General features: G+C 38.0%; 4 protein-coding genes and 1 long non-coding RNA gene across 9 annotated transcripts; 2 read left to right on the top strand and 3 right to left on the bottom strand.

The window, feature by feature from the left end:
* Nucleotides 1-535: 535 nt before the first annotated feature.
* On the top strand, nucleotides 536-3,332 carry LOC124198219. The gene is made up of 2 exons (XR_006876521.1): nucleotides 536-903; nucleotides 3,096-3,332. It is a non-coding gene; the product is annotated as an uncharacterized LOC124198219 (long non-coding RNA).
* A 4,707-nt stretch (nucleotides 3,333-8,039) lies between these two features.
* On the top strand, nucleotides 8,040-14,054 carry LOC124198563 (ectonucleoside triphosphate diphosphohydrolase 2-like). Of its 5 annotated transcripts, none has more exons than XM_046594450.1 (11): nucleotides 8,040-8,644; nucleotides 8,702-8,822; nucleotides 8,930-9,057; nucleotides 11,767-11,884; nucleotides 11,998-12,145; nucleotides 12,209-12,411; nucleotides 12,488-12,993; nucleotides 13,054-13,186; nucleotides 13,253-13,371; nucleotides 13,429-13,628; nucleotides 13,711-14,054. In XM_046594450.1, exons 1-11 carry the CDS (start codon nucleotides 8,531-8,533, stop codon nucleotides 13,742-13,744), a joined length of 1,824 nt encoding a protein of 607 aa, XP_046450406.1. In that variant the 5' UTR covers nucleotides 8,040-8,530; the 3' UTR covers nucleotides 13,745-14,054. The 5 variants fall into 5 exon arrangements, with proteins under 5 accessions (XP_046450406.1, XP_046450403.1, XP_046450407.1 ...); XM_046594447.1 differs by having other exon boundaries at nucleotides 8,191-8,644; nucleotides 13,794-14,054; XM_046594451.1 differs by having other exon boundaries at nucleotides 8,191-8,644; nucleotides 13,746-14,054.
* Nucleotides 9,083-10,997, bottom strand: LOC124198566 (phenoloxidase-activating factor 2-like). Its single transcript, XM_046594453.1, has 5 exons — nucleotides 10,668-10,997; nucleotides 10,047-10,605; nucleotides 9,708-9,976; nucleotides 9,479-9,642; nucleotides 9,083-9,413 (listed from the first exon to the last, which is right to left on the bottom strand). The coding sequence occupies exons 1-5, from the start codon at nucleotides 10,849-10,851 to the stop codon at nucleotides 9,189-9,191; spliced, it is 1,401 nt and encodes a 466-aa protein (XP_046450409.1). The 5' UTR covers nucleotides 10,852-10,997; the 3' UTR covers nucleotides 9,083-9,188.
* An 83-nt stretch (nucleotides 14,055-14,137) lies between the features above and the next one.
* Nucleotides 14,138-16,400, bottom strand: LOC124198565 (probable ATP-dependent RNA helicase DDX56). Its single transcript, XM_046594452.1, has 7 exons — nucleotides 15,895-16,400; nucleotides 15,651-15,841; nucleotides 15,330-15,590; nucleotides 15,090-15,270; nucleotides 14,779-15,026; nucleotides 14,543-14,684; nucleotides 14,138-14,474 (listed from the first exon to the last, which is right to left on the bottom strand). Exons 1-7 carry the CDS (start codon nucleotides 16,270-16,272, stop codon nucleotides 14,196-14,198), a joined length of 1,680 nt encoding a protein of 559 aa, XP_046450408.1. The 5' UTR covers nucleotides 16,273-16,400; the 3' UTR covers nucleotides 14,138-14,195.
* Nucleotides 16,401-16,462: 62 nt separating this feature from the next.
* On the bottom strand, nucleotides 16,463-17,571 carry LOC124196604 (protein N-lysine methyltransferase METTL21D-like). The gene is made up of 5 exons (XM_046591746.1): nucleotides 17,451-17,571; nucleotides 17,303-17,388; nucleotides 17,078-17,226; nucleotides 16,812-17,007; nucleotides 16,463-16,741 (listed from the first exon to the last, which is right to left on the bottom strand). The coding sequence occupies exons 2-5, from the start codon at nucleotides 17,381-17,383 to the stop codon at nucleotides 16,505-16,507; spliced, it is 663 nt and encodes a 220-aa protein (XP_046447702.1). The 5' UTR covers nucleotides 17,384-17,388; nucleotides 17,451-17,571; the 3' UTR covers nucleotides 16,463-16,504.
* Nucleotides 17,572-18,495: the final 924 nt, after the last annotated feature.

Genomic DNA, 18,495 nt, shown 5'->3' with positions numbered 1-18,495 from the left:
TTATGTTTCGAAAGAATGTTTCCGACCTTTATTGAAATGTCGGCCATTTCCCTACCAAAATGCCACTGATTCTATTTCGTTGAAATTTCGCTTGTGGCACACTTTTTCCTTTGTTCTTAGACTGCCACCCTCCATCTTCACCAGACAAAAGAGGGTGGCCATATTTTTTAATGGTTTCAACTTTAATGAGAATTTATTTATACCAAAAATGAAAAATTAAAACGTGACGTGAGTGAACCTTGTCGTCATGCCACAAAGTTCGCATGCGTGTTGTGTAAGACGAGAGATATGAGATATTTGATTATTTGGTCCGATGATATTGGAATCTAATTGAATGATCATTGCAATCGTTTTTCACTGAGTGCATCGAAACGCACAGAGAGAAAAGAAAGGTTTTGGACAGTAGTAGTCGAGTTTAAATCGGTGCGGCCGTTGGGTCGACCACGCGGTCCGTCACGGCCTTTGCTGCTAATTTGCTTAAAATCTTTTTTCTTTCTTTTTCAAAGAGAATAATAATAAAAGAAAATGGCTGTAATACATTTTCCTCCGTTAGTTTTCTCTTTCTCTCTCGCATATAATTTTTTCCGAGATTTTTATTTTGGGTTTAAAAAGTGCCGGAGGCGATTCAATCTCCCCCTCCACCCAATGGAAAATCGTCATAAAGAACAAAAAAGATGATCCTAATGTTATCGCTTGACATGGACCCATGCGCCATCTTGGAGCTAGCATTCATTACTACACGCATCATGTCCACACACTGGGGCGAATCAATAAAATTGTATCAAATACATATAACCTCGTGAGCGTGATCCATCACCAGATGGCCCGCATCTTGTCGACTCTGTGTTGTCACAATAGGCAGGTGCGACCGTGATTGTGCAACGGCAAGCGGAATGATAACAGGTAATCAGGTGTGTGTATGTTTTTTTTCTTTTTCTTCCTGGCCTGGCCGTTTTCTCTTAAAACCTTTTTTCTGGTTGTTAACGGAGCCGTGGAAAACAAAATGGCGCCTGCGCTATATATACTTGTACTATACTACACACACATATTTACATGGAGAAATTGGAGAACAGGAAACGCTCCCTCACCGAGAGCGCGCCCCACGCGTCCCAAATCTCCTCTAGTCCCAGACTCATTTAATTTATTCCTTTTTTCGTCTTTTATTTTTATTTTTATTTTTTTTTAGTTAATATTAAGTATTAGAAAAAAAAAGTGGCATTATCTTTGGAAATCGTGCAGAATATTATCCTGATATTTCCTTTGGACAGAGAGAATGTTGAAGATATGCAATCAGAGTGCTTCCCCCCCCCTCTTCTCTACCTCTCCTTTTTAATAAGAGGGAGTGGCCTCCACCACTCGGATGAGGGTGGCAAACTACACTCACCGTAGATGTGTGGATACTTGGCTACAAGCGGCTATTCAACTTCAAAAACTAATATATGTCTCTCCCGAGAGGAGGAGGGGGGGGGGGTACAACTTAAATCATTTCAAAATATATATGTACTATAGAACATTCCAGAACTTGTCTGCTGATGAAATTTTCGTTATCGACTATATAAAGTTAATGAGATTTTGGACGATATTAACCGCATCGATCAAGTTTGGCGCGTAGTTTGACCAGAGTTAATGTGCACACAAGCCATATCCGCTATACACACCGTCATACCGATATATACCATTTAACCCATTTCGTCACCATTTTGTTTTGTTGCCATTCCCCTGTGGTAGTTTTCTACAGCCAAGAAGAACAAAAGGAAACTTGATTCTTGAACCACTGTAATCGAAATCGACTTTGATTGGAAAGTATTCTAAGAAACAAAATGGGTTTTTGGCAGTGTCGGCCCCTGCGGCAGGTGATATGCTATATTCCCGTGGGTCTCAATAAAAAAACCGTTGAAATCCAATTCAATACGACGAACGACCCTCCCTTCTATGTTTTCTCAGTGTGGTAGTGGTGAGTATGACCCTCCCCAAATGTTTTATTTCTTCTTCTTTTTATTTATTTATATTTCCCACAAAATGCCGAGAGAGAGAGACCTACTTCAATCTTGTGATATCAGCAGAAGAGAGGCCGTCATTAAAAATGCACAAAATTATTATTGACGATCGACACGCCATCTGGCTCGCCCCGCCGGTGCTATGTGACGTCACACTTGCTTTCTTCTCTCGAGCAATCACATCTGATTACACAACAGCTCAGCTCGGAAACGGCATTCCTAGTATCCGCTCGTCTTCTTTTATTATAAGACGTAGTAGCTCTCATTTTAAATATTTTATCCATCCAAATTGCCACGACGGATGAATCCAACTTGATTTGTTCATTCGTAACGAGTGTAAACTGCTCTGTGTGTGTCGCTCCAGTAGTAGATGTTTAACCTTTTATGTCCGTTTTAAAAATAGTAACGCGTTTGATGTTGGTTGCAATCAATCCGCACAGGTGGCGCTGACGCCCATCGCTCCCCTCCCCAAACAACCTATTGTGTCATATCATCCGTGCCGTATATAATAACACAAGTGAACAAGCGAAAAAATAGCACGAAACACAAAAAAAAAAAATATATAAAAAGCTCTTTGGTGAGAACGGAGATCGGAATCATTGATTTTTTTGTATTATTATTATTATTATTTTCCCGGTTGATGAACTCTGCCGATTGGCTACAGGTTGATGACGCGCCCCGGTGTGTAAGACGATCCTAATCCACATACACACACACGACGTCTCTCTTACTTATTATATTAGATATCAATAGAAATATTAGAAATATTGATCGAATCGATCCATCCTGCTAGGCAGCTACGTGCGTGTGTTATTACGTTTTACCCGAGACTCCGCCCATCTGTAAATGTTGTAAATGTATATACATGGAAATGTTGGACGCTGTGTGTGTGTGTGCTGCCTCTCTCTGGCTGTAATTTATTGACTCGGATCGATCCACGAAATTCCAAAGAATATCAAGTCAATTGAGTCGACATTGCGTATCAAAATTTTAGTAACGTACATATAATAAAAGTTGGTGGAGAATCTGGTAGATTGAGAAATGATGGAAGAAACTTTTGCAACTGGTATAATACACCCTGCTTTTTTATATTCCTAGAAAAAAGGATGCCGTATAGTTAGAAAAAGAGAAAAGCTTCGACTTGATATACGACCTTGATATTGTCGCGAAGAGATTCGACCTTCACCGCCATAAATCAAGCCCGTACGAGCATGGCCATAATTTCTTTGCATGTTTTTCAAATATATCACATGACCTTGATCCGATTGTTGTCAAAGATATTTCGTTGTTGGCACACTAAGGAAAAATGTTCATTATTACAGTTTTAATTGTGTACATTGCAGAAAAACCTTATAACATATGCATGCCATTTATTGATTGATCATTCACAAACAGCCCGTGGGGGCTACCCAGTGAAGGAGGAGGGGGGTTTAGAAGATGAAACTCCCAACTCCCCCCTTTCCCCTTCGTTGGGTACACATAGAGAAAAGAGTATAAGAGAGTAGATTGAATTTCCAGTCGATTGGAAGTACCGGGGAAATAGCTCTTGCTGGGGAAGGTCCTGAAATAACTCGACTGGCACACACACACACACAGAGTTGTAACTATACATCACTCTGGTTCCAATTTTTACATTCTTTTTTCCATCGTCTTGTTCGATTATTTATCGATTGATCTTTTTATTTGTTGCTCTCTTACATAAAGAGATATACATTTCTCACAATGATGATCGAGTGTTGAATTTCAAAAAGAACTCTGGACGCGGTCAGCGAGAAATAAGAGTTATATATAAACATGTCGGAGCGTTGAACTATATTTAGTTATTTTTAAAAAGATATTTTAAAATTCAGATTTTTCAGATTTCGCCACAAGTTTTTTCAAGGATGATGATACAAAAGGAAAGATTTCTCGTTTCTTTTGCTTGCTTTCGCAAAAATTTTAATTCTAGTTCGTCATTCTGCCGCTAGATGGAGTTCAATCGATTTTCAATTTCCGCGTAATTGAATCGGATTGAAATGTTTGCGAAAGTTTTCTAGTGCCTTTCAAAGAAATAAATCAAGGTTGCTTACGTAATTCTACAAAATGGGCATTACACATGTCGTCACTGGCAAATCCAAATCAGCTTAATGTGAATGCAAGTGCTTAGCATTTAGCATCATCGATTTACGCATAATCCCAAAACCAACCAAGCATGACCCAGCAAGTTTTGCGAAAATCTTTCTTTTCACGTTTTTTAAAATAAAAGTGAAAATCACGATTTGACTTTTGGCCATGCGATAAGGCTGCTGCTGTACAACATCGCCTTAGCGCAAATAAAGTATTTTTAGTCGTTATTATATAACGGCACTGCCACAATATTATAAATAAATGAGGGGCTTATTTTTTTACGAACACAAATTTCCCTGTTTGAAAAAATAGAATTCGACTTTCTAATCTAAACCAAATAATTTATGATGACGCGTGACCCACATTTCGCGCTAAAATATCCATAACACGAACGTGTCTGTTATTATTATTATGAAGGAGAATTTGACGGAAGAGAATCTTAGTACACATCACATCCAGCTTTCTAATCAAATCAACTATTGAATTTTGACCTCGTTATCATCGACATTATATAGGTGTTTAACAGTCATGAAAACCTTCAAAGACGTATACGGTGTAATGGGGTCACCTGCAAAAATTCAAATACCAATTAACGGTAAACGCTCAAATAAATCCTTCGGCCAATCGTGTAACTTGGATTAACAAGAAAATAATTTGATAATCGTATAGCTAAGCATTGTATAAAAATTCGCCTGTGCATCATTTACTGAATCTGGAATACTATTGGATTTATCAAAAAGGTTTACGTTTGGATAAATCTGTAGAATAGATAGTTCTTTTCTATTTTGAAATACGACTTCATTGTCGTTTAGTAGACCGCAGATTTTGAAACGTTATGGTGAAAAGCGCATAAACCACGGAAAGCTATTTTGTGAGTGCATTGAAGTGTATACCTATGTATCTAACTGAAATATTGTATACACGATTATATGGCCTTTTAAAACAAAATATCGGTGATGACAAAAAAGAAAAAGACACGGTTATTACCGCTGCGTCATGTATGAAAATTATTGCCAACCTTGCGGGAAAATATCAGCGAGCGTATAGAATATATTTTATTCGCTGTCTTTATATACACACACACACATGAATCGATGGTGTAATGAAATGTTAGCGTCAAAGCCGCGCACAGACTGTTGTGTCCTAAAAAGAGACGAGGTCTGCCATTTTGTTTTGTCACTATAAAGATTCATGGCCCGTGTTAACGTGGAGCGAAAAACGAAAAGCCTTTTTATGTGCGGTCTAGTGAATTGCGCTGCACGACATTTTATCATTGGTAATATTTTATCAACGTCGACAGGAATCTTCATAATATATAAAAATAGCCGCGTAGTGGAAGACGCACGGTTGTATCTAAATTTAACAAAGGCAATCTTACAAAAAGCTGTTTTCATATTCTTTATGGGGGAATGCCGTCAGAAACTTGCACCTGAAATAGCGCACAAGTCATTAACTCGTGAAATATAAAGCACCGTTATTTTATTTTGGCTGGCGTTTCTCGCCACTCGACTGCAAGTAACGTAATTAGTTGCAGGGCGAAATATGTAATCTGTTGTGGAATTTTCTGGTTGATGTTCATTGAACCCGAATTTGTGTCAACTAGTTCAGTTCACGATATAAATTCTCAAACGTAATTTCCCAGTCACTCTGTATTCACTCGAAATAATTTTCGTGATAGTTCGCTGGGTAATTCGCCTAGCTGTAAGAAAACTTTGTTGTCATCCGCCTGATGAAAGAAAATCTAAAAGTGGTAGTCACTTTCGTTGCTCCTATTTTTGTTGCTGTGTAATTGAGAACCTATATAGCGACTAGAAAGAAGCAAAAGGGATGCTATTGAAGGTCTTATTTAGCCTTTGTGCAAAACTCTATATCTTCTCTGATAAATCTGTAGTCTGGTGCCTTTCATTGTACACGAATCAAGCAAGAACTGTTGAAATAAAAATATACGTAATCTTTTACATCTTCGCGTCGCTGTCGAATCGATCGGCATATCCGCCATCTTGGGAATTCGGTCTACATTATCCCGTTTAAGTTGTTTCATAAATAGAATTTAGGAACGAAACACCCTCTGGCATTATATTTTCAATAAGGGTTTATAGGCAACTGACAAATAAAAAGAGTTGGCAATCCTCAATAACACTTGCCCAGACGCTGATGGCGGTAATCATTGCCAGACTGGACGAGATGATAAGGATGTACGGCCCAACAAACATTCGAGCTTTTCTTTTTGTATATCCATATAGCGTTTAAAGTTCCATTCGTGGCGTAACCACAAAGTCCCACGGCGGCAACGGATAAAACCTGTTATTTTATTTCAATTAATTCAATGCGTAGGAATACAATTTTATATACTATTACTAGGTGATGGTAACATCACGTGATGAGCGCACTGTCATCTTGCGATCATGTGAAATACCGTTCAGCGCGTACAGCAGTTTTTTCTTTTTATTGCGCTTGTAACTTTTATTACGTTACAAATTTTATGTCAACTAAAATTATATTTTTGTGCAAAGAACTACACTCGTCGTCAAAACTATTTTAGGGTTTTTAATTATAACCCATAGTTGGATCCGATACAGATTAGTTATCGACCGTACTGGTTAGCAATCGGTCATTTTTTTCCCCAGACCAACCGCTTTCTAAATGCCCAATGTAAAAATTATTTATTGCTTCAATTTATTATTAAATTCAATGAATTTCTGCATGTTCAATCATTGTCTAGCAACGAAGGTGGAGTCAACGGAAACGGATCAATTATATATACGTTCCCTTTCACGGCCGTCAGCTTTATTCAACAGTGAGCTAATGTCGTTTGTAGTTTCTAGCCTAATTATATATGTTCAACTATCTACAAACTGTTTATTCGACATTGGTCCTTTTCCTCCTAGTATTATTAGAGCTAAAATTTTAACCGTCAGCTATTAACACAAATAAAATATAAAAACAAAAACATTCTCCATGACGTTCAAAGTAAAAATCTGCTTGATCGGTAACTATGTGCCCAATTCGCATGCGTCGTCAATAAAAGTAGCTACTCTAGGGAATTATCGCCCTGTTTATATAAGAAGCACGAAGTTGGCTATCGCAACGGTTGCGCAACCAATCTCTATTATTTATCAAATAAAGGCCACAGTATACAACTATACACCGTTGCAGAGAATCACGCGCCAATGACATCAAATAAATATTGGCCATTTTTAACTTCCGTTCCAAATTAGCTGGTAAATCTCATTATTGTTGAATCAAATTAACTAAGTTATCTGTATACTCTTTACGTCATACAATTCACTAAATGTCTGAAAACGATATGAATTATATAAACTGAGTCAGTGTTGTTACATAGACAGTGTTTCTGTTATACCGGGTAATTTTTAAAAAATACCCGTTTATAATCTTTAATAAATTTTTTTCTGCAAGCGCTGTTCTTTTTTTTTTCCATTATGCGCTTGCCTTTGTGCGCAATCGTGAGAGTTGCATTATATAAGTAGATCTATGACACCGTCATAGGAAAAATCGTTAAATTTACTCCAAGGACATCCGCAGTAAATCCAAGTTATTTTGTTATAATCAGCAATATGTTTAAATCAATTCGATACTCCCGGCAGTAATTTTATGTTAACAAAAATGTCTGCTTCTCTTAACTGAGATGATTCATTGTTTATTTTTAAAGCGGAGCATTATGGTCATCTGTTCGTGTCGCAAGCAGCTGAAAAACTCTGTTTAGTTAGGATCCGTCAGCTATGTTTAGTTCAGGACTAAACAGTGGAACATAGTGTTTTTTTTTCCCAAAAAATAAATTGTTTTTTTAAAGTGTAGTTTATAAAAATATATTTATTCTAATTGAACTGTTTGATTGCCTCGAATTCGAAGAATTTATTTTTTATTATCCTTTTTTTATTTTCGCAAGAAATCCATAAAGATTTTCACAGTTGTTAAAGCTCATTGACATTTAATAATTCTAAGTATTGAAATCTTACAAACTTTAGCTTCAGATCGACAAGCGCAAGTCCATTAAGCATTTAATCCTTTAGGGTTTTTCCTGCGCGTCCATTTTTTCTCTTTCCGGTCCGCACCAAAGAAAGAAATTCGCATAAATTTGGCAACGTGCAAAATCTTTGTTATGGCATTTTAGAAATTATTTCTGCTGAATAAGGTTTTAAATTATGTTTTGACTTGTAATTTGTAAATCAGCATTTTAGTACCTCATAGAGGCTTTTAATTCTTTTAACTTGTATTCTGTCCATATTTGTATCTTTTTTGTTTTGACTTAGTAAGTTTTTTTACTGAAATCCCACAGTGCAAGTGAACTTTGATGCCAAGATATAATTTTTGCCTAGTTGTCTCGATTCATATCTATTTTAACTGATAAAACTGTCTGTTTAATGTAAAGTAAGATTTTTTTTAACTTCAAATTTGCCCTCTCAACCATGTTTGTCACAATTGAGTCTACAATTGGGGGAAATGTCGCTGGATACTTACAATGTACCGTTACAGGTAATGAGACCATAAGTAGTCTACTGTCTACCTACTGTGAATCAAAGGTAATAAATTTCTTTTGTATCAATTTTATCACTTGACTGACCGAGTTTCATTTACAGGGAATCCCAGTCAACCCAAACTTTTTACTACGGGACCAGAAAGGTGTTGTCCTTGACAATAAGAAAACTTTGTCAGCAAGCAATATTAAGCATGGAGATACCCTTTACCTTGAAATCAGAGGTATACATAATGTTCAAAACTTTTGAAAATGATGTCAAGAGTTTTGTTGTATTCCTTAAACTTGCTTTATTAATAATGAAATTTATATTTGTTACTTTTTAAATCAGGGATGCAGAATGGTGTGTTTCGTTTTACCAGTTGGTGGTTGCTGGCTTTTGGAGCCATATTCATTGCTGTGGGAGGCTTTGCTGTCGTAATTACCCTACATAACTTGACTGGGCCTACTCCAATTGAGGTAGGAAATTTAACAACCAACTCTGTTTTAACTGAACAAAACGCCGTATGTGTATTTAAGACTGGTAGGTTTGAGTTGTAGTAGTAGCCTCGCAACTCTAGGGTAGGTAGGGACAAATTGAAGTAGAGAAATTATACAGAGGGAGTTAACTGTTTCAGAAAGTAATCTGGTGCCAGGCTAAAGCGTTTAGCAATTTTATCTTCAATCCAGGAAGATGCATGTGGAATAGATGCGTAAACGCCGGGAACACCATTTTCTCCGCAACCAATACCCCATGCGACAATGCCGACTTGCATATAACGGGACGGCTTGGGTCCACCGGGGATCGGGCAAACTAATGGTGATCCTCCGTCACCCTAAAATAGAAAAAAAAATCGATTAAAATCAATTGAAATTGTGGAAATGAGCTAGATCAGTTTACTTTGCACGTATCTCTGCCAGGTTCTCCACCTGCGCAAACGAAACTTTCGTGAAGTCGGAAAGCTTGTCCCAATCTAGTTTTACGCAAACTATTTTGACACGTCGCGTGTGGAACCAGTGGAAGTTCAATCTTCTTCAGAACATGCTGATATTTCCCTGCTTGACCTGTTTTATTAGAAATGTTGGCATTATAATCATTTGGAAATGAACAAGAGGGATTTGTTGCATACCAAATTGATCCTTTCCCCATCCAGTAGCAAAGCACCGACTTCCGTCAAAAACTTGATCGGGTCGAGGTAGACAGACAACATCAGCTTCGGGTCCCAAATCAACAGGTTCTGCCAGGAATAGTAGAGCTACGTCGTTGAATAATGCCGCGGGGAAATACTGCTCGTGAATTATGGCATCGACGACAAGACGGTCCTGGTGTGGGAAGAACTCGTATGCTGATTGGGTATCCCATTCACCAACACGGATTTTGAGGCTCTTTGGGTCTTTTCTAAAGTAGTAATAATTACATTAAACACTAGAAGAGAATGAATTGAATTAAATTAAGATTGGAAACATACCCAACGACGCAATGGGCTGCCGTGAGAACAACAGATGGGTGGATGATTGAGCCACCGCACTGATAGACATCGTTTGGTTTGCCTGTTGTTGCTGAAACTGTCGGCCGTAAAACAGCCACCATCCAAGGGAATTCTCCGTACTGTGATTCGTTATCTTTGAAATTCGTGATTCTGACATTGAGGCCGTCGCCGTTGCGCATTCCGCAAGTTGAAATGTATTTGGGTCCCAATGGCACAGTTGGAACAATCTCCGGTATCCGTTCAGGTGTAGGCATTTTACAGCAGACTTCAATCGACCCGGGGCAATTTCCTCCAACCAGATCGTTTTGTGCCGGAAGAACGTCTCTCTTTGTGATGGCTTTAGCTTCGGTTGTTACATTTTTCGTGGGTGGCTTTTTACGGATGTCAATAATTCCTGCTCCGTCGGTAATAATTTGGCCCTCGTTACAAAGATAGTAAGGCACACAGACGCAAACGCCTGGATGGGGGGAGAATTTTCCAGCTGTTTCTGGCCCGCTACTTAAAATCTGAGCCACTACGCTGGAATCGATAGCACTCTCTGAAGATAAAAACGAGAAATAAAAGAATGTAAATTTACTAGTTTGTGATGGCTATTCTTACCTTGTTTGATTTTGGCTGATTTGCCTTCGTCGTGTGAGTTGATTTTGACTTCTGCTACTGGTTCCACCACGGCATCGCTTTCAGCGGCTTTTAACCACCAAAATTCGCCATCTTCTTGTCGTTTAATACGAGCACCAAAGCAAGCTGTCAAGACCACTAAAGTTACCAATATTTTAAATAACATTCTGTAATCGAGAGCTAGTCTTCTTCCCAGCAGTTGCGACTGGAATGGTTTAGTGGATCCGGTGTTGGCCGCCGTTATATGTCAGAGAGTCGAGGAAGAAAGAGGCCAGGTAGAATCAGCAGCGCCATCACTGGTCGGTGGTCTCTGCTAGCCCTTTTTTTTATTTTTTGGTTTTTCTTTCCATGTTCTCTGGGTTTTTCAAGGTCTCTTGGACATGTCATTCGTTACGCTGTTCGACTCACAGGTATTCCTGTTAGTTCGGCTCTATTCTTCTTACCTGGGGAAATCCCAATCAGATCCGTGAGTTTAGCATTGACCGGGCTTTCTTGTTTGAAACCTAAAAACACGTCATTCGAAATTTAAATTTCGCAATTAAAATTAGTTAATTTTTGCGTCTAAATAGTTAAATAGCTTAGGTAATGTCTTTGCTGGAATTACCTTGAATTATTTAAAACCGCTCATCGTATTAATGACGGCGCATTTTTTATCGTCGGCAATTGCGTGATTCAAACCGCACAATGTGACCTTCTCTGTTAAGCCAAAGGAAGCTACGAACCGCCATCCGCAAAATAAAAAATAGAAAACAATCACTTTCCGGTTTGTCGGCCGGGAATCATTATTGTGTTATTTCACGGAATGGATTCTCTTTTGTCTTTTAAAATTTGATGATATCGATAAGTTTAGTAGCAACGACCCTGAGTGCATAAGGAGGGAGAAAGTGGGGTTTGGCATAATCTATTCCTCCGTGTATATATAATTTAACTTTCACTCTGTGTGACGTGACGTGTAAAGCATCGACGACACACAAGGTTACTGGGAAAATCCAAATGTTTGTGTGCTACGTGTGCGACTATAATGTTGAAAATTTATTTTTAAATCAATTGTTGAATGTTTTGATTGTCTAATCAATAATAGTATGGTGTCGTCCTTGACGGAGGTTCTAGTCACACGGCGGTTTTCGTTTACCAATGGCCTGGACCGAAATGGAAGGGCACCGGCGTTCTCCGGCAAATAGGCGTATGTAACATTGTGGGTAAGTGTTTAATCGTTTGCTTAAATAATTCGGTCGTTCCCCTCGGTCATGACCGACATAATTGTTTGACCCCTTTCTTCTCTGACATTTCAAAAAACTCCTTCTTTGCACAGGTGATATTGCCAGTTTTTATAACAACGTTGCTGGCGTTGACGCCTTTCTGACACCATGTCTTTCTTACGCCAGCTCCAAAGTCCCTTCAGCAAGTCAATTCAACACGCCCATATATTTTGGCGGCACAGCCGGATTACGTTTGTTAAAGTACTCGATTTATTTGATTTCGTATTTGGCTCATTTTAATTAATTATGTTTATTTTGTTGTAGTATTAGCCAACCAAGTGCAACTAGTGTTTTATTGGACTCGATTCGCAACCGACTGAGTCGATCAGGTTTTCGATTCGACTGGTCGTACGTTGAAATTTTATCAGGAATGGATGAAGCTCAATTCAGTTGGGTTACAGTCAACACCCAATTGATGAACGTTGGACCTGAGCATCGTATGATGTACCTGAGGGATGGATCTCAAGGTTTTACTTCCTTGTTCTTATTGTAACCACTAATTTGAAAATAATTTCAATATATTTTTCTTATTTAATAATTCAGAGACGGTAGGTGCTTTGGATTTGGGTGGAGCTAGCACACAGTTAGCCCTTCAAGTTCCAAGTGGCCATGAAGTCATGTCCGGGTTGACGACTAAATCAAACGAAATGTGGAGAGAAGATGATGTTTGCAATTTACAATTGTACAGCCAAAACTATTCCGTCTACAGTCAGAGCAGTTTGTGTTATGGCGTTTTAGAAGTCATCAAACGCTACGAATCTATGCTGATCGTCGAAAGTGGAACCAATGGATCGAATGTCTTAGAAAGTCCGTGTCAACCATTGGGCTATAGCACGGTGGTTAAAGCCGACAACATCTTCAACTCACCCTGTTCTCAGAATCGATCGACCAGCGTTCAAGAATGGACTCTGAATGGAACGAGCAATTACCATCAATGCTTTGAGCTAATTGAGCGCCTTTTCAATTTTACCTATTGCCAATCGCATTTCCTACCGGCAACCTGCTTTTCGAATGAGGGTCAACCTTCTCTTAACAATCAAGACTTTTTGGTTAGTAAATATATATTCTAGTATTATCTGAACGATTGGATCAATAATTTGTTTAAACAGGCTTTCTCTAGCTTTACGATTATAACAAGAGAATTGAACGTGACCAATACAAGTTCGTTGGCAGATTTCCGCAGTGCAGTCCAATCGGTATGCAATATGACCCTGGATGAAATTTTGGACATTCCTTTAACTAGTAAGTCTACATGTTGCGGAAATCGATAATTTCCTAACCGAATCTAATTATTTTATTTTTCTTCAGTTCCGAATTCGTCGTTTGTGCCACTGATTTGCCTGGAGACTCAGTACATATTATCGCTATTGACTTCCGGCTATGGATTCGATGACGAAACATGGCAGGGTCTCCACTTTGTCAAACAAGTAATTGCACAATTGTAAAATTTATAAAACAACTTCCGCTTAATGTATTTTGAATAGATCTCCGGTACGGAAGTTGGATGGTCGATGGGTTACATGACCGAAAAAACGAATAAAATTGCTGCTGCTGAGGCCTCTCTTCTACTAGCTACCCCGGTTTTCATTGCTCTTGCAATCCTGTTTACTCTTTTCCTGATAATCGGCTTCCTCCTCTCATACCACGCCGTTAGGATGAAGCGTTCCGCCAATTCATACAGCAGGTTGCGCCATCATACATACGGGTCTTTGAACCTGTCACTCTAGAACTATTAATCTAAGGTTTTTACATCTTTTTCTCATTAGTTCTTGCACCTTTGCCCCTTTTAACAATATTTAAGGTACATTTTTAGTTAACCATATAGCCATCCTCGATATCCTCTTCTTAGGGAGCTGTTGCTGAAAATGGACGACGAATTGGAACGATTCCTGCCTATTTCCGATTTCAATGAGCAAGAATCTTGAAGTCATCAACTTGAAAAACGTTTCTTATCTACCAGACATGCATTTTTATGTGCACGAATTTTGTGCCCAATAATCTTATTTTCACGAAGTTACTTGTCAGTTTTTCTCTCCATTCAATCAAACGCCTGCATTTATATATTTTATCGAATGAGGAATTTTCAATAAATATTGATTATTAACATATTTTTAAAATACTATTTTGAAGGCTTATTTAATTCCACTTTTGAAATCACTGAACCTTCAAATTGAACGCTGTGACAAAAATACGCACGTTATCGAATCCTTTTATGTAATGGCGCGTAAGAACAAATGATACAGAGGATAGGTTACTTCCTAGCTTTCTTTTTAAATCCGTCAAACTCAAAAGTAAGCAAAGGATTATCTTTCCGTTTCAAAAATGATTTTTCATTTTTGCCAGTTCGTCCTTCGCCATGGCTGGATTGGCCCCCGCGCGCTTTATTGCCGCTAGCCTTAGCGAGTCTTCTTAAGGTAGGCGGGATGATATAATCAGGCACGTCTTTTAGATGGCTTTGAATGCGTACAGTGTGCAGGGCTTTGTCGTGACGCAATATCCCCATGTCATTTGGGTTGTTTTCAAAATGAGACTGTAACAAAGTTATATCATATTTTACCAATTAGATAAGAAACCAAAATCATCAACTATTTAACTTACCCTCAGTTTTTTGGATTGCATCATTTCTGATTTAATCTCCGCTAAACGTGCTTCTCTGACAGCAATTCGTGTTACTGTTTTCCAAGCATCCTGGGATCGGTAACGGAAAGCTTCTATCTCTTCCATTCTGAACTGGTAAGGCCTAGAATAAAGATAGTTGTATCTCGTTAACATTACACACTTAACAGGAAAAGTAAATTAAAACTTCAAAAAGGAAAGCACAAGTCTTTTCTTACTTGAAGACAGAGTCCTGGCCGGGAGGAACCCAATCTTGAAGGTGTTCCTCTACTCGTTCCATAAGATACTTCTCTCTGACACTAACGAAAGAGAGGGCGGTTCCTTTGTTGTTACCCCGGGCAGTTCGTCCCACTCGGTGGATGTAGGAATCAACGTCAGATGGGAAGTCAAAATTGATCACATTCGAAACGAACTGAAAATCAATACCCCGTACAACTCCGGATTCTTTATCATTTTTCCTCTTTCCCTAAGAATAAGATTTCAGTAAATAAAGATCTAATTTAATTCATTGAAAATATTTTTATACAACCTTGTTTGACTGGTCGGCGGAAGCATAATTGGGATCTTCTAATGTCGATTCATCCGAAGCGATAATAATGTCATAAATTCCAGCGTTAAACTGTTGAACAATATGGCAACGAGAGTTGACGGGCAATTCCCCGTTCAAAGCACACGACGGGATTCCAAACTGTTGGAGATATAGCTTTAACCTATACGTAACAAGTTTTATAAAACGTTATACACCTGATTGGCAAAAAATGGTATTTACTTGTAACAACGGTCAACATTTCGAACGAAGATGATGGTTTTTCCTCGCACCAGACCTAACTTGAATAGGGCATAGATTAAAACTGCCTTATCATTTTCTTCAGCATAAATTTGATATTGTGTAAGTTGAGATGCTGGAGGCAGTTCAGGTTCTTCCAATTTCAGTGTTACAGGTTGGTGAAGGACCAATTGTTTCAAACTCTGAATATCGTCACTCAAAGTGGCAGATGTCAAAACACATTGATAGTCAGTGGGAAGGTATCTATAAAAGAAAGAGAAGGAATGTTAATCGTACACAGATTAAAGTATGCATATTACTTACCCAAGCACACTCTTCAGATCTTCTTCAAAACCAAAAGAAAAAACCAAGTCAGCTTCATCAATAACAAAGAATTGAAGGGAATCTTTCAGCACAAGCTTTTTAGACACCAAATGAATCAATATGGTTGAAGGAGTTGCTATGATTATGTCAGGATGTGCCGCTAATAGTGTTTTTTGTCCAGAAATTGCTGTCTATAAAAAAAATACTTGTAATAAGAATCTACATTTCTATCTGAAAAATTTACCTGAGAGCCAACATTTACAATGCTGACATCACGAGAGCAACTGGTGGTAAATGACTGAAAAGCTTTGTGAAGTTGCTGACAAAGTTCTTTCGTTGGTGCAAGGATTAATGCACGAGTGACTTGCTCTTTGGCTGTCTGTTTCTCTGTCAGGATGTTCTGAATGATGGGGATGGCAAACACGGCTGTCTTACCCGATCCTGTTCTGCCTTTAGCCAGCACGTCTTTACCTTCTAAAAACAGAGGAATTCCTTTTTCTTGAATGAGCGTTGGAGACACCCAGCCGAGTTTGGCAATAGCTTTAAGTAAGCGATCGTCAAGATTCATCTGATGAAACGCAACAATTTTCTTTTCGGGCTCTGCTTCTGGTAATTCACTCATTTTTCAATTGTCTATTTTAGTTTTGTGAAACAAACAATTTTAGATCCAAGTCACACGTGTGTAACAAGCAGCCATACAATGAAAAAGGGTGCTACTAAACAGTATCCTTCAGGGCTTCTAGTTGTCAAAAGTCAACGTTGCTGTCATTTTTTAAATCGATTTTAAATATAATAAAATGAAAAAAAAATTATTGGCGTTATTAAATAATTTATTTAAAGAAAAAGGATTCAATTTATAAGGACGTAATTTTAAAAATATGAATATCTTCGCACCTAAAATCTTCTCGGTAATCTTCAAAAGGTATTTTGAAAATGTTACAAGTTTTCTTGATTTTTTCAAAAAAGTCATAAATTAAACTTTTCTTTTCTTCACTTTCTCTATCTTCATATGAAATATATATTTCAGTTTTTACCCCTCCATTGCAATGGCTGCTAAGGTCTTCTAAGGTTTTAACAAAGGCATCCAAAGACTAGAAAATATATATTTATGTAGAAAATGCTGAATTGGGGTCTAACATGAAGTTCCAAATTTGAAATTACCTCTTTATAATATATGCAATCAGCAGCCAGGACAATATGAAAACCTTCATTACTATTTGGAACAATACTTGAAATATCTGATCCCCATTCAAATGCTTTTGCACTATGTGCACCTTTCAATGATGCTGCATTTTTAGAAATATTTCTCTTCATCAAAGGAATCATTTCAGGCAAATCTGTTATTAAACAATCTCCACTATAGGTAAAAGTAGAAAATATTACTGTTTTTCAATTAAAAATTCATACATTATACTGATACAACAGACCCCATTGCAGCAGCCACTAAGCCAACAAATCCAGTGCCTGAACCCAATTCAAGTATTTTTAGATTTTTCATTGGCTTTTGTTCAGTCTCATTCATGTGATCCAAGTAAGCTCCCAGTACGAGAGCAGCATCCCAAACTACACAGCCAACCTTGTTTGGAATAATGGGACAACAGATTAAAATAGTAATTAGGGGTAAAAACCAATTCCTTATTAATGACACTTACGTCGCCTACGGTGTGCTGCAATATTTCAAGACATTCATTGCTGGATGACACATGAAAGTCTCGACTGAAGTATTTCTCCATCGACTCTACAGAAAATGCAAAATTTTTGTTATACATCTAAAGAAGGATTTTTTCTTGGATTACATACCGACTGATGTAAAAACGGAGTATTCTAGCAATGAAAAAACCAACACTTTTCAGTTTTCAGTGTTGTATTCAAATTTTCAAGCAGACGACATTTATTGTATTATTTTATTCAGTCCATAGATGTCGGGCTGGTAGACAAAAAGAATGTCCGTATTTACTTGCTGGGTAACTAACTCAACCGTCAACCTTAGATATTGCGCGAACGGCAAACACCCAAGCGAGTCGAATTGAGTGAGATTCTTTCCCTTTGATATATGTGTAGGGGAAATATAAATCAAACGAAAAAGATGCATTCATTGGATGGATGAGCAATCTGCCATCCCTGCCATCAAAGGATCATCGTGATCAAAGGGGAGCATTGTAGTTGTACTGATCAATAACAAAAGATTATTGTTAGTTTTTCATTATTGAACCCCTCCCCCCCCCCAAGGATATGAGAAAAAGGATATATATATTATTCGTTGTGTCATTAGTTGTAAATACTTTTAACATTATTTTAGAAAATATGATTGAAACAAGCGCACTTCTCGCAACTTTAAATTTGATGCTATTATCTCATTATCTGCACGCGTTTTCTTTCTTTTGTCCATGTGCATCCTTTATTTGGCATTTCTGCGGGTTCTGCAGCAAAAAGGAAAAAACAAAACAAAAATATATATATATATTGATATAGGATAAACTTTGGTTCATATTTGTACAAAAACCGGACAGATAGTGCAGCACGGTGTGTATGTGTGTGTGTTAAGATAGATGAGCCGAGTGTGTTATCATTGATGTTGATAACTTTCAGCAGGCTACATACACTGTTACAAACTGAGCACATCAGCTCTGTACACAAGTGTCTATCGATAACCTGAACAAACAATTGGAAAGAACGCGTATGCCATACCTTTTGTATACAAACGTCCCAAAGAGCAGCACCTAGCAAAGTAAAGATAAGTCTACGTATATACCTCATCTTTCATCTGTTTTTGTGTACATGAATTCGGTTTTCTGGTACGAGCAGGGGAGTGGCGCTCGATGAAAGATTTCTATAAACAACGTAG

Source organism: Daphnia pulex, chromosome 7, assembly GCF_021134715.1.
Source record: "Daphnia pulex isolate KAP4 chromosome 7, ASM2113471v1".
In the NCBI taxonomy this organism is placed as follows: Eukaryota; Metazoa; Arthropoda; class Branchiopoda; order Diplostraca; family Daphniidae; genus Daphnia; species Daphnia pulex.
The sequence above is the reverse complement of the archived record's forward strand: the minus strand, read 5'-3'. Positions and strand labels throughout refer to the sequence as shown.

Coding starts and splice junctions, on each gene's coding strand:
- LOC124198565 (XM_046594452.1), bottom strand. CDS start 16,272: ATGAGTGAATTACCAGAAGCAGAGCCCGAAAAGAAAATTGTTGCGTTT. Junction 15,271..15,329: donor AATGTTGACCGTTGTTACAA/GTAAATACCATT, acceptor TGTTACGTATAG/GTTAAAGCTATATCTCCAAC. Junction 14,475..14,542: donor TGCAATCCAAAAAACTGAGG/GTAAGTTAAATA, acceptor ACTTTGTTACAG/TCTCATTTTGAAAACAACCC.
- LOC124198563 (XM_046594447.1), top strand. CDS start 8,531: ATGTTTGTCACAATTGAGTCTACAATTGGGGGAAATGTCGCTGGATAC. Junction 12,146..12,208: donor GCCGGATTACGTTTGTTAAA/GTACTCGATTTA, acceptor ATTTTGTTGTAG/TATTAGCCAACCAAGTGCAA. Junction 12,994..13,053: donor TTAACAATCAAGACTTTTTG/GTTAGTAAATAT, acceptor TTGTTTAAACAG/GCTTTCTCTAGCTTTACGAT.
- LOC124198566 (XM_046594453.1), bottom strand. CDS start 10,851: ATGTTATTTAAAATATTGGTAACTTTAGTGGTCTTGACAGCTTGCTTT. Junction 10,606..10,667: donor ATCAGCCAAAATCAAACAAG/GTAAGAATAGCC, acceptor TTTTATCTTCAG/AGAGTGCTATCGATTCCAGC. Junction 9,643..9,707: donor ATGGGGAAAGGATCAATTTG/GTATGCAACAAA, acceptor CTAATAAAACAG/GTCAAGCAGGGAAATATCAG.
- LOC124196604 (XM_046591746.1), bottom strand. CDS start 17,383: ATGGAGAAATACTTCAGTCGAGACTTTCATGTGTCATCCAGCAATGAA. Junction 17,008..17,077: donor TTAGTGGCTGCTGCAATGGG/GTCTGTTGTATC, acceptor TTTTACCTATAG/TGGAGATTGTTTAATAACAG. Junction 16,742..16,811: donor ATTGCATATATTATAAAGAG/GTAATTTCAAAT, acceptor TATATTTTCTAG/TCTTTGGATGCCTTTGTTAA.